Consider the following 14,043-nt stretch of genomic DNA (forward strand, 5'->3'; position numbering starts at 1 on the left):
ATTTTATTATTTTCTTGGAGAACAGTGGACATAGACATTGATAGAAAGATCTTATAATACCTTGAATGTCGGGTTAAGGAATTTGTACCTTATTCTGTGAGCAATAAGGGACTGTATAAAGTTTTAGACAGGGAAGAGTGAGAAACAGTTATTAGGGTTCAGGGAGAGAAGATGTGTATAAAACTGTGCTCTATGAAATTAATCTGGTCATATTGTATTGAATGGAGAAACTAGAGAGAAGAGACCAATTAGACAATGGTAATAATCCAGGCATGAGGTGACGAGGACCTAAAATGGAGGATGATCATAGTGATGGAAAAGGGGACTGTAAGAGACATTTACTTTGATAGTTTGAAAGAATTGTTATTTCATCAGTGTTAACTAAGTACTCTGTTCACTGAAACATGGTCAAAAAAAGTCATCGCTTGGAACCCAACTCCCTGAAGATGAACCTTTCAGCAATTGGCTAGGATGGTCCTCGGATGACAGATACACAGCCCATCATCAAGGAAGTCAGTCAATCAGTCAATAAACATTTGTTAAGTGCCTACTATTGCTAGGCCCTGTGCTAAAGCTGGAAGAGTCAGTAAAACTGACCAATTAAATCTGGAGAAAGGAGAAAGGGAATCCAGGATGACTCCCTCCTCCACAGAGCAATCTATGGAGCTTGTTCCTATATCAGTGCCCATCTCCATCTCTGTACTTTTGCTCCTGCTATCTTCTCCATTTCCCAAAATTCTCTCCTTCTTCCTCTCAATTTATCTAAGTCCTACCCTACCTTCCCTTCCAGATCCAGCCCTCTTCTCTTGTCCTCAGTAATTACCTCTTTCTTAGAGATCTGCGGTACCACCATCATTACCACTCATTTAGCCCTTGGCATATGCAGCCTGACATTTCCATTCATTTCTTCATAGGTAGATTTCAACTACCATTTAAAGCTGGAACTACCATTTTGTATTTCTAGAGCTACAAAATGTTGATACTACAAGTCTCTTGAATTTTTGTCTTTATGGATCCAGCTCCTAGAATAGTACTTGATATTAAGTACCTAATAAATGCTTATTAGTTGATTGACTGATACCATAAATGAGTTTCATCATTCTCAAATTAGGCATGTCCTTTTACTTTATCCAAGCAAAAGCTTATTCTCTTTCTTCATGCATCAGGCCACAAGGTTCAAGAAAATTTTGCTTCTTCAATCATAAGAGTCAGAGCTAATATTTCCTTAGACTTTTTGGGCTGATTGATAGGTAGTTTTCCCAGAATTCCTTTAAACTCATTAGAAGTTATCCATTCTAGTCAATTATAAGGAGCCAAACACACCCAACTTTTTTTGTACTCTTACTGTAGTTCAGCCATGCAAATTAATACAAGGTCAGAGGCCCATGATCAGAATATCAGGTTGAACATTTTCCTAAAGAATGAAAATATGGTCCACAGCTCTGGTATGAAATTCAGCCCTGTCAGGTGAATCATTTCCAAGATATAGGGTCAAAGGGAAATCTACAAGCCAGTAAACCAATGCTGTGGGCTAAGAAATTTATTTTATAATCACTATTATTCTCTAATGAATCTGTCATTTCATCAGGGTGTGTACTCCCTCCACAGATGCAGAGAGCACCATCAATGAAACAACCTAATTCTTCTTGTATCTCTGCATAAGACTGGGATCTGGTAGACTATACCTTTCTCAGGCTAGGCAGGGTAAATCAGGTTTTTATAATTTGTGGTTAAGTTTAGAGGAATACAGGAACACACCTTGAGTCTTGAGACAGCAAAATTGGTATTACAGTCTATATTATAGCAGGATTCTATGCTGTAACCAAGGATCATGGAATCTGAAATCTATAGGAATGGTGTCATTGCATTAATCTGGTCCCAGTCCCTCAGACAATCCCTGGTTCTCTCCCATTGTTACCTCCCCAATGAGTGGTGTCACTCCATCTGATGCATTGACCCATATCTTCACATCTGAGCCCCGGCTATAAGGGCCATAGTCGAGAGAGTCAGTGGCAATGGCTGGATCCTATAAAAGAATAAGACATAGAGTAGAGAAACCATCCTTGAGCTAAAGGCAAGAGGAAGAGGTTTATAGGCTGGGAGGGAAAGGAGGAGCATACCACAATAATGACATATTTCTGTCCATGGTTGTGCAAATCCTCAACAAACTCAGGTAGGTCCTTAAATAGTACTTTATCATAAGTGAAGTCCTTGTTCTCATCCATGTAGTCAATATCAGAATACTGAACATCCTGAAAGAACGACACAGAAAGCACTATATATGAAACATTGATAAAATCACACAGGCTCTACCAAAAAAATAGCCATAGTCCATCTGCATACAATAAATTCAAAGTATCCTCTCCCTGTTCATTACTCTACTCCTTCCCTCCCTTTGGACTAACATTTTGTGCCTTTTTTTTTTGGCTTTCCAATGCTACCCTTGAGGTTTGTTTTAACCTGATTTAACATATATAGAAGCAATGATGAGAGAGCCACATAGTGAGAATGATTCTGAGCCCCAAAACTTAGGTAATGATCCCAAGGAAATAAAAGGCTTTCTCTTCCAAGGAAGACCTTAAGCCTTTGTACTTTACCTTTTCATGCAGTCCCTCAAACTCACAGCTTGCTCTCCAGTACAGCATACACACATATCCATACACTTAAAACTTCATAAGTGACTAGGGCAAGGGTGGGGATCCTGCGGCCTTGCGGCCACATGTGACCCTCCAGGTGCTCACGTGCAACCTTTTAACTGAATCCAAATGATTAGTTCTGCAAAGTTTGTATTCAGTCAAAGGGCCGCACTTGAGGACCTAGAGGGTCCTCAAGGTTCTCAAGGCCACAGATTCCCCACCCCTGGACTAGAGCATAAAGAAATCTTGGGACAAAAACATATATACAAATTAGATGGCTAGGTGGTTTAGAGGGTAGACTGTTTGACCCGGAATTGGGAAGACCTGAGTTCATTTCTGGCCTCAGGTATTTATTATATGTTTGGCTCTGGGCAAGTCACATAACCTCAGTTTGCTTCAGTTTACTCATCTGTAAAATGGGGATAATAGTCACACGTAGCTCCTAATGTTGTTTTGAGGATAAAATGAGATAAAATTTATAAAGTGCTTGCAAACCTTAAAGTGCTATATAAATGTTAGCTCTTACTAAATTAGATAAGCAATCAGAATAACTCCTCTCCATATTCACTTTATCCCAACAAAGATTGCTCTTGTGGACAAGGGAGTCATCTTTGTTTCTCTGATTTCTGACTCTTAGTTGTGACCCCACCATCCTCCAACCCTATTCAAAGCCCAAAGCCTTGCTCTTCATGTCCTTTGGTCACTGAGGAAACAGGATATTTTCAGTCTAGGTTCCCTAAATCTTAACCTCATCTCATATAACATGTCATAGAACAAGTGACGTTCTAAATGGATATGTTTCCTTGATCTTCTACTCACAGCAATGCCACTGGTGGGTCTATATCCCATAGAGATCATAAAAATGGGAAAAGAACCCACATGTACAAAAATATTGTGAAGTGAGCAGAACCACGAGAACACTGCACACAGTAACAGCCACATTGTGCAATGACTAACTTTGATAGGCTTGGCTCTTCTCAACAATGCAAGGAGCTAAGCCGACTCCAAGAGACTCACAATGGAAAATGCCATCCACATCCAGAGAAAGAACTATGGAGTCTAAGTGCAGACGGAAGTGTACCATTTGCTCTCCTTTTCTTTTGTTGTTTTGTTTTGTTTCTTCTTTCTCATGGTTCCTCCCTTTAGTTCTAATTCCTCTTTACATCATGGTTAATGTGAAAATATGTTTAACATGAATGCATAAGTAGAGCCTATATCATATTGTATGCTGTCTTGGGGAGAGGGGAAGAGAAGGAGGGAGAGAAAATTTAAAACTCAAAATCTTATGAAAGTGAATATTGAAAACTAAAAATAAATAAATTTTTTTTTTGAAATGCACACAGTTCTTATCATGTCTAAACTTCAATTACGTTTGAGTCACTCTCATCCCAACAAGACAGCAATTTCTGCCAATTAACATTCTCTGCATTCTCAGTATGGTGCGTCACATGGTACATCATCCATGTTTTTGCTGTTCAGTCATTCAGCCATGTTTAACTATTTGTGACCTTGTAGACTTCTGTCCACGGGGTTTTTTTTGTTTTGTTTTGTTTTGGAAAAGGTATTGGAGTAGTTCGCCATTTCTTTCTCCAGTGGATCACTGACCCACAGACAAACAGGGTGAAGTGACTTGCCCAATGTCACATAGCTAGGAAGTTTCTGAGGCCCAGGTCTTCCAGACTCTGAGCCTAATGCTCTATCCACTGTGCCACCTGGCTGTCCTGTATCATCCCTAATGCCAGAAGAAGAACTCTGAAAAAAGAATTAGGAAACCTGGGTTCTAGTCTCAATAACTAGTTGCACAACCTTGGATGAGTTACTTTACCCTTTCTGAACCTCACTTCCTCATCTATAAAATGAAAGGATTTGACTAGATCTCTCAGGGGGCTTCCAATTCTAACATTCAAGAATTTTAAAATACACAATCAGCTGTCAAGTATTTGTACTAATACAGGAGGTAATGAAGCCAATAATTAGATGCTGTAGACAAAGCAATTTATGTGTTGTTTTAGATCGTAGTATATGTTTTCTTTTTTCCCCTTTATTTTTCAGATTTACATTCTTAATTTCCTTAAGCTAACTCTAAAATTACCGTGTACTCCTTAAACACACAATGAATGCTTGTTGGGGTTGCAAAGGGTTGATAACCCAGGTTTAAAGACTAGTTATGGATAATCCACATCTAGATGAGTGAGAATTGATTATATCAATGCACAAACATACACTGATCCCTCAGGATCACAGAAAGTTAAGAGTGAAAAGTGACCTTTGAAATTTCATTAATCACAGGGAATTCCATTTAATAGATGAAGAAGTGACTGTCCAATGCAATACAACTACTGAGTAGCAGAGCTGAGGTCTTCTTATTCCTAGGCCAAGTGCTTTCTGCTCAACCATCCTACTAAGATTCATTTTAAATAATACATTTTTAGATATACTAATGACAATAAAGAAGATATTTATTAAATTTGACATCAAAAAGCAAATACAAGATTAGTTTCAGATCAGCCATGAATGGATATAGAAATTTTGTTTTCAAATCCATTTTTATATTGCCATATATTATTTTCCTTAAAATAAATAGGCTCCTCTTTTCCAAGTCCAGGAGTTGGAAGAGAAGATTGAGTATTAAATCAAAGTAATTTTATTTTGGGCAGCTAAAGTCCTGAAGACTCACCTTCTTGAGTTCAAATCTGGCCTCAGACACTTCCTAGCAGTGTGACCCTGAGCAACTCACTTACCCATTTACCTCACTTTCCTCACCTGTAAAATGAGTTGGAGAAGGAAATGGCAAGCTGCTCCACTATCTTTGCCAAGAAAACCCCAAATGGGGGTCATGAAGAATTGGACACAATTAAGCAACAAAAATTTTATTTTCTCTTCCCATAGAAAAAGTGAACTAGCAAGTTGAGAGAGCTTAGTTGCTCTGACTCAGCCTGAAAGGTGATGCACAGAACAGGAGAGTAGGATTATATAGCCCTCCCTTTGTGAAGAAGCAAATTTAGGAAGTAGAACAGAGAAATAGTACAGTCAGCTTTTTAGCATCTTCATCATTGTAGTGAACTCCCAGAACATCTGTGATAATTACATTCAAATATAGTTGCAAAAACAGCTTTCAAAGTCCAATAGCCCCAAATTTTGCATTATAATCATTTTGAATTCCCAAAGGTACACTCTCTTCCAAGGTTAAATAAATGAGAATCCAAGCCTAATTCTATTTATTTCATCTGTGGTTGGGCTCACAGAACAATACCAACCATGCCTTCTGACATTTCTATCTCCCAATGCATAAAAGCTGGAACACTACCATTTTTTATCCAGTTTCTTGAATTTCATAGGACCCTGTATCTATGTGATTAGCATATTTATAAACCAGATAAAAACCAAAAGATCCACATAAAAATAACCTAATTTTTAAACTATTTATTTGATTTGTGAATTTTGAATAATTGTGTGGGGAGGCAGTGCGGAAAAGGCTAAGGATTGAGAATCAGAGGGCATGCATTCAAATCCCTGGTCAGTCATTTACTGCCTATGTGACCTTGGGTAAGCTCCTTCAACTCCCTGCCCCTCAGTTACTTCACTGATAAAATGAGAGAGTTGGAGTGGATGACTTCTAAGGTCCTTTCCAACTCTATCTATTGTCCTATCCATCCTTGTTCATTTGTTAAATTAGCATAAACTCATTTTCATAAGAAATAATTACACAAAGTCTCCTGAGAACAGAATACTCTACACCCTACCTTCCTAGAGGGTTGATGGTTTAAATTAGATAGTACAAAATCATATTCATTAATTTGCTTATTAATTTTAAGAACAATAAAATTATGAAGAATACCCTGACACAGTACTCTGAAAAGACAAAAAATATATTTCAAAAACTCAGGAGAATGAATTAAGTATTCTAATTATCTGTTGATATTAATTAGATTAATTTTATTCATATAATTATCTGTATTACTAAAGAAAAGAAAGACCAAATTGTTTGTTTAAAAGAAAAGCCCCTCTTACACAAGGAAGTTGAGCAGCGCGGTTTCTCTCTACAACTTCCTTCATTCCATCCAAACCTCCGTACACCCAACGACTGAGATGAAATCCAAGAGTCCAATAAGATGGTAAGAATGGCCTTCCAATAAGCTAAAGGTGATAATTAGAGAAATGAGGCATAGTAAATTATTCTGTAACCATTCTAATCAGAGTAGACCCCCTTCATAAAACTATCTTGTACAGTTTGCTAATTATTTCCAAAAGGGACTGTCAGCTGCTTGAACACACAGCTCACATCCCTCTCTAGTCTCCTCATAGTACCTAGCACAGTGCTAAGCACACAATAGACATTAAAAAATCAGAATAATTTACTTATTATAAACTAATCCTGTTATACTAGCCTTTTACTCAGTGGAGCATGTGGGGGAACATGATCTGGTCTGTTTATCTCAATTTGTATAACTACCAAAGTAACTTTTAAGAGCCTGGGGACTTCCCGATTCATACTACCCCCTCTCCTCTGCCATAAAAAAAATCTCCTTCATCTGGTTTCTATATTTGCCATTTTTATAATGAGGCAAAATATAATACAGAAGGAACAGAAGGGAATGAATGGCAGGCTAACAAACAATAAAGTACCTTTTCTTAATCCATTCTTTCTTTTTTAAAATCTGAATAGTGTCATTTTTTGCTATTAGTTTGGTGAAGGAATTATATAAATCACACAGTCTATACCAATGAACACTCTCTGTTATACAAACATAAATATACACATATACACAGATGGTAACACACCCAGAATCAACTCTCCCCCTACCAAAGGTTGATTTAATCAGCGTAGCTAAGTCTCACAGTTTCTCATCTTCCTTTCTCTTATGGCTGCTTTTTTTAATCAGTAGACCCTGTTCATCATCAGGTGAAACAGACAAGAGAGGAAACTCAGACCTATATATTTTGCTTCTTGTCATAATTCTGATATAACATGGTGGGACAAGAAACTAAAGAATGAGAGGGTTGAGGTCTTGTGCTATGCCTCTCTCTAAGGGTCAAAGATGGACTGACTTTCCCTGGATTTTCAGAATGAAGGATCTTTTAAATTTTAAGGTTCCAAACATCCTAGGGAAAATTGGACTAACAAATATAGTATGTAAATAGGCAAATGACCTTGGCTTTAAGATTAACAATTAACCATAATGATGCTTCATTAAGACTTTCTACAGGAATACTTTCCTTTGTAGAACAGATATTTTTTTAAAGGTTGTCTCTAAAGTACAGTTTTGTATATTAAATTCTGTTTTTCCTGTTCGTTAGCATGACACAATTGGAAATGTAAATGCATTTTTCTTTTTTTAAAGTTGGCTCCGAGAAATAATGTTTCATTTAAAAATTCAGCAGACCCAACTCCATTGGACACAACCTGAAATTGAAAAATCTCATTCTAACAAATTCTTTCCAATGATAATCTTGATTACAAGAACTTTTGGCCCTTTGTGCTGTATATAACTGGTATCCTTGCACTTGGTGCAGACGGTTGCCTTACCAATATGGAACGGGTAGTTTCAAAGAGAAGTAGAAAGATACAAAATCTTCAAAGGGTCATTATATACAACAGGAGAAAACAAAGAAAGGTGCACATTTACTGAAGGGAATGGACAGGAGAATGCAAAATTTGTATAGCTAACCTCCAGCTAATAATAACAGACAGTAGCAATAGTTCCTGTCTGTAGTGCTTTACAAAGCACTTTCCAAACACTAACTTTGTGAAGTAGGTAACACAAACATTATTTTTCCTCTTTTGTAGATAAGGAAAATAAAGACCAGGGTAAGAAAAAATGATTAGAACATGGTCGCCCAGCTAATAAAAGTCAGAACTGAACTCAACTTCTGGTCTTATTAGTCAAAATCTAGTTTCCTTTCCAACAAATCACACCAAGAGATGAATTCTATACTAGCAAATTTTCATATACTATATTTCTGAATGAGATTTACTAAACTGATGTCATTATATTTCTTAAGTTTATATTCTGGCACTGCTACTTATTGCACATGATCTCTGGAAAAATCATTTCATCTCTCCCAATCTCACTTTCCTCATTTTTGAAGTGAATGGTTTGAGTTCAATTATATCTAAGGCCTCTTCTAGCTCTTAATCCAATAAGCAAATTTTAATATACCTCAAGGTATTCCCGAACAACCTCTTCTGGAGAGTTTCCTAAGAAGACATAAAAGTCCAGAACACCTCCAGTGACTCGGTAAGTGATTGCTGGGGTAGGTTGAAGGGCAACCTCTAGAAGGAATTAGAATGAAGAAAATAAGAATTACAATTATTCAAATAATGGAAAAATTGGTGATGTCATAGATATATCAGGAAATATCTGAATATCTCACCATTAGTAACATTGTCCTACCTTTGGTTTTGGATACAAATGAATAAATAAAAATGTTTATGACTAGTATGGCACTGGGAACCTCCCCACATGGTGTCAGTAGAGATATATCAGTAACTGATAATCAGAATGTCAGGCATCATTGTCAGAGCCAATGACCATGACCCTTGGGGGAGAAAGTCCTTCAGAATGAAACATTAATTAAGATATTGGCATGGGGGTGCCTTTTTCCTCTTACAGCAATACTCATTTCTCCTACATGCCAACCTGCAAGGCCCCAATAGCGCAGCGAACCTGTCTTGGGCTTTCTCTGCCAAACTCTATGGGACTAAACACTAGAATCTCTGGGGAACTGAGTTTCCTCTCCTGGCAAGTCAACCATCCCCCACCAAATAAATAGGTGGATAACAGATAGATAGACAGGTAGATAAATAGATGAAAAGATAGGTAGATAGATGAAAAAATGAATGAATAAATGAAACAAGGAATTAAGGAATGAATAAATGAGTGGATAAATGAAAAAATTGGATAAATAAGTAAATTAATGAAAAAGTGAATTGATGAATGAATGAGTATATAGATAGCTAGATAGATAATCCCCAGTCACAATTACTGCTCATTATGACTTTGTTTAATCCAGCCAAATTCTCTGAAACAATATGGCCCTGACTTTAGACGTGGAGAATAAAAGCTCAGACACTAATTTAGATGATTTCCTGTCATACTGAAAAAGGGACCATTTTAACTGACCAGGATCCCTTTAAAGTAAGCATATCCTATGGTGGGGGCCAGGTGGAGTGAAGTCAAGTGTTAGATAGGGATAAAAAAAACACCAAAATGCTTCCTTGAAGCAAAAATTCAAATAGTTCCATGAGCCTTCTGGTTGACTGGTTCAGTTTCTTACCTAGTCCCTTTCTACTAGCTGGAACTCTCATGACCTTAGACCAATTGACATTGATCTCTGCCTGGTCACTTATCACTGCTTCTGACTCTGCTGACTTTAACACAGCTCATACTTATCTATTATGCAAATCTAAACTTGCCTGGCAGTTTAGATCCCCTACTGCACCACCATAGAAGAATAGTGCCAAACACAAGAGGTGCTATGTTTTACGGAGTCTGTTTCTGTGGATTTTTAAAGAAAAAGACAGCTGATCAGTGGATAATGGAAAACTTTAAGGCTGCTTGCATCTGAACAATTTCTCTGTGTGAAATCATCCTGGGAACTCTTTATTAGACAAAGACCTTGACCCACCAAAGCTATAGCTTGGCAGGGTCATCAGATTATGATGCCACCGACTCAACCTGCCAGAGTATTTGAAGTCTATGCTTCAGGGATTCTTAAAGGGAAGCATCCCCTTTAACTCACTGTGGGAATGAGAAAACTTAAAATGTTCCCCTTTTAAGAATACAATCCTTTACCCATGGCATTGCTGTTCATCAGAAAAACTCCAAAGGACTGTCCACTTGTATCTTCAAGGCACAAGAAAAATGTCTGAGCTCCATACAAGTTAGTCATGCCCTGGGGGAAAAAATGCAAAACAGCAAACAAGTTATAATGCGCCAGACTGTGTGCTAGAAGAGTCAAAGTGTTTGATTCAAATTGTCTTGGATATTTGCATGACAAACACAGCTGCCAGACGGATGAGCTAAAGCCAAAGGAGGCTCCAAATGGATTTGACAAATGTGTGGGGCCAAAATGAAGGTTTCATTAATATGCAAAAGTAGCAGCATGGTAAAGTTGATGGCAAGTTGGCCTTGGAATAAGAAAGAGGCAGATTCAAGTCCTACCCCTGAAATGCAACAATAACAATAATAACAACATTATTTACTTTAAGGTTTAGGAAGTGCTTTACATGTTATTTCGTTTGAACTTAAAAAAAAAAAAAAACAACCCGGCAATGTAGGTGCTATTATTATCCCCGTCTTATTGTCGAGAAAACTGAGGTTCAGGGAAGATAAATGACTAGGCCAAGGTCACACAGCTCGTAAGTCTCTGAGGCAGAATTCATCTTGTTGATCTTCCTGACTTCGAGTCCAGCCCCCTATATGCTGTGCCAGCTACTTACCTCTACAAAGGAACAAACGTTTCATTTAAAAACTCAGCAGACCGAGAAAATACCACATTGAAAAGGAATGTGTGTGTGTGTGTGTGTGTGTTACAGTTGGCATCACAATTCGCTCTAAGCCAGCCACCTCACCCTCTCAGTAGCCCAGGCAAATCTCTGAGATGATAATTTTTAGATAAATTCTATTAATCTGGATCAGTAGAGGGAGATCTCATCTCAGGAGTTTCCTTTGCTGATGAATTACCAGGTGCAGGCCAAAAGAAAAAAAAATAAATTGCATCATCCAAATCATTTTGAATTTTAATTTAGGAATGAGCCAGCTATAACAGTAATGAGAAGCAGCATGGCATAATGGGTAGAGAGCGGACCTCAAAGCCAAGAAGACCAGGGTTCGTGTCTCTCCTCTGACACACACTTGACTGTGTGAGTCTGGGCAAGTCACTTAACTTTACAGAGCTCTACACAACTGCTGAAGCTTATCAGTTGTAGAGGTACCAACCAGCACTGATAAAGTGAACTCCCATATCCAGGAGTCATCTATACCAGTGAAATCCAGTCCCTACCTTTTCTGTTGGGATGTAGTTCACCTTACTCTAGAGATGCTAACTGGTTCTGCTAATTCACAACATCTTCAAGATGGTTCATATAATTCTGTCCACCTTTTTCACTGAAGGAGATAACTCCTACATTTAATTACTCATTCCCCATTAAAATTACAGGTTCTGGTTCTCACAGTGACTGATTATAGCAAATCTAAGACCTCAAAACACACACACACACACACACACACACACACACACACACACACGCACACGCACATGCACACGCACACGCACTTTGAAGGATTCTTTCACCACACCAAACAATACGGGCATGTGGGAAATAGCCTTTAGCTCAAAGAGGTGATGTTCCTCCCTATTCCTTGAACTAAACATTTTTTCAGTCTCCGGTGATATCAAACACAAGATTAACTAACGGGGCAGCTAGGTGGCACAGTGAGTAGAGCACTGGCCCTGGAGTCAGGAGGACCTGAGTTCAAATCTTGCCTTAGACACTTGACATACTTACTAGCTGTGTGATCTTGGGCAAGTCACTTAACCCCAATTGCCCTGCCTTCTCCCCTCCAAAAAAAAAGAAGAAAAAAGAAAAGATTAACTAACAAATGCCTATTTATATACCACCAGTCTTAGAAATTGAGAGAAGCAGGGAGAAATAGAAAAAGCTGGCGTTCATAAAGGAATGCACTGCAGTCATAGGATAAGTTTGCATCCCTCATTTATTTACTAATTATGTGATTCTGGGCAAGTTAGCTAACCTCTTGGTGTCTCAGTTTCCTTATCTGTAAAATGGGATAATAATATCACTTCTGTCCAGGGGTTGTTATGAAGATAAAATAAGATAATATTTGCGAAGTGCTTGGTAAACCTTAAGCATTACATAAATGCTAGTTATTATTCTTATTAATCTAGACATTCCAAGGACTAGTCTAAATAAGTTCTGCTATATTTTTGCTACCCTTCTTGTCCTTACCTCTCAGAGAAAGTATATTTTTGCTGCCAATATTTAGGCTAGTAGCCTTTTTAACTGATTTAACAGATTGAGTGAATGGTAATTTTATATATTGGAGGTAATACAATATATGTAACTGCCACATTTTGAATAGTTCCAGCATTCCAAATATGTTAATCCTATTGTTTTCATAATTGATAAAGGCAAAGGAAATAACAAGGTAAATGCTAATGGCTGGCTTGGGGGTTTGGTGGGATGGGGGGATAGGTTGGACAAGATGAATTCTGAGATTTTATGATTCTGCAAGATAATAAGATTGGGTAGAGAGGAAGCTTTTTTGAAGTCTTACGTCATTAGGAGTAGTGTCCCGAGAGAAGATGGGCCAGGTCTTCCAGTCCATATCATGACGGTACTGCTGGTGCACATGCTCCCCTAGGCCATACACATTAGCACTGGGTAGCTGGATGGAGAGCTGTAGGTATTGCTGAGCAAACTGGAGGGGCCCAATACCAGTGTCAAATCTGGACACAGATGAAGAAGAGAGGAAAAGAGATTATATTGAACCAAATAACAAACAGTTATTAACTGCCTAATAGATCTGAAGGTGATATAGAGAGGTAAGGGCAAAGGCCACTTCTGCATGAGAAAACTTTTACTCGTATTTCAGTGACTAAAGAGTCCCTATTTTGTCCTCTTTGCCAACCTAACTTATTTCTCTTGTAGACAATTAATTCCCAGGACATGGACATTGTTTTTCTCCATCTGCCCATAGTCCTTCAGGCCCATTCAATCATTATAATTTAAATATATAGCTGTTTCACCTCTGAAATTGCTTCCTGTCTCTGCTCATTCCAAACAAGCATTAACATTTTTTCCAAACATCATTCAGATTAGTTTACCCCTGATTAAGAAGATAGCAGTTCCCCATTGCCTGTCATCTCAAATTCTTATTTCTTACCTAGCCTTCAACTTCTCTCCATCAATTCTCTTCCTCATTCTTTAATCACCATCTCAACAACCATATTTCTCATTTCTCTCTGATCACTCATTCTTTGGGATTACATTATTTGGTTTCCACTAAAGTTTGAATCTTTCCTTCAAATTTCCTTTATTGATTATAATTTTATTGCTTGAGATCAATAAGAAACGCACTTAACATTTCTGCCTTTCTGCAAGGGCAATTTTCATAGAAGTGCCATATGAGAAGGAAAATATGTATACTCCTCACAATTCCTATTTAGTAATCGCAATAGGTCTGGCATATCTAATTTTTCTAATATTCTATTTAGATCCTTAATTATTTTTATACATGTCTAGGTCTGAAGGAAGCATATTGAAATCTCTCATTACTTTCCACTTAGCTCCTCTATTCTTGAAAAGTCAATCTTCTTACCCATTTCTCCCTCCCCATTCCCACCTCCATACCACTTGCTTTTTTCTTTGCCTAAAATGTGC

General features: G+C 37.8%; 1 protein-coding gene across 1 annotated transcript in view; it reads right to left on the reverse strand.

Annotated features, from left to right (window-relative positions):
• LOC118851010 overlaps positions 1 to 14,043 on the reverse strand; it is a 269,319-nt gene that overhangs the window by 239,312 nt on the left and 15,964 nt on the right. Inside the window, exons 6-11 of the mRNA XM_036760604.1 lie at positions 12,938 to 13,109; positions 10,433 to 10,532; positions 8,798 to 8,910; positions 6,648 to 6,773; positions 2,121 to 2,252; positions 1,919 to 2,026 (exon numbers count right to left, since the gene is read on the reverse strand). Of these exons, the coding sequence (XP_036616499.1) occupies positions 1,919 to 2,026; positions 2,121 to 2,252; positions 6,648 to 6,773; positions 8,798 to 8,910; positions 10,433 to 10,532; positions 12,938 to 13,109 (751 nt within the window). The remainder of the gene's footprint in view (positions 1 to 1,918; positions 2,027 to 2,120; positions 2,253 to 6,647; positions 6,774 to 8,797; positions 8,911 to 10,432; positions 10,533 to 12,937; positions 13,110 to 14,043) is intronic.

This window comes from Trichosurus vulpecula, chromosome 5, assembly GCF_011100635.1.
Source record: "Trichosurus vulpecula isolate mTriVul1 chromosome 5, mTriVul1.pri, whole genome shotgun sequence".
NCBI lineage: Eukaryota > Metazoa > Chordata > Mammalia > Diprotodontia > Phalangeridae > Trichosurus > Trichosurus vulpecula.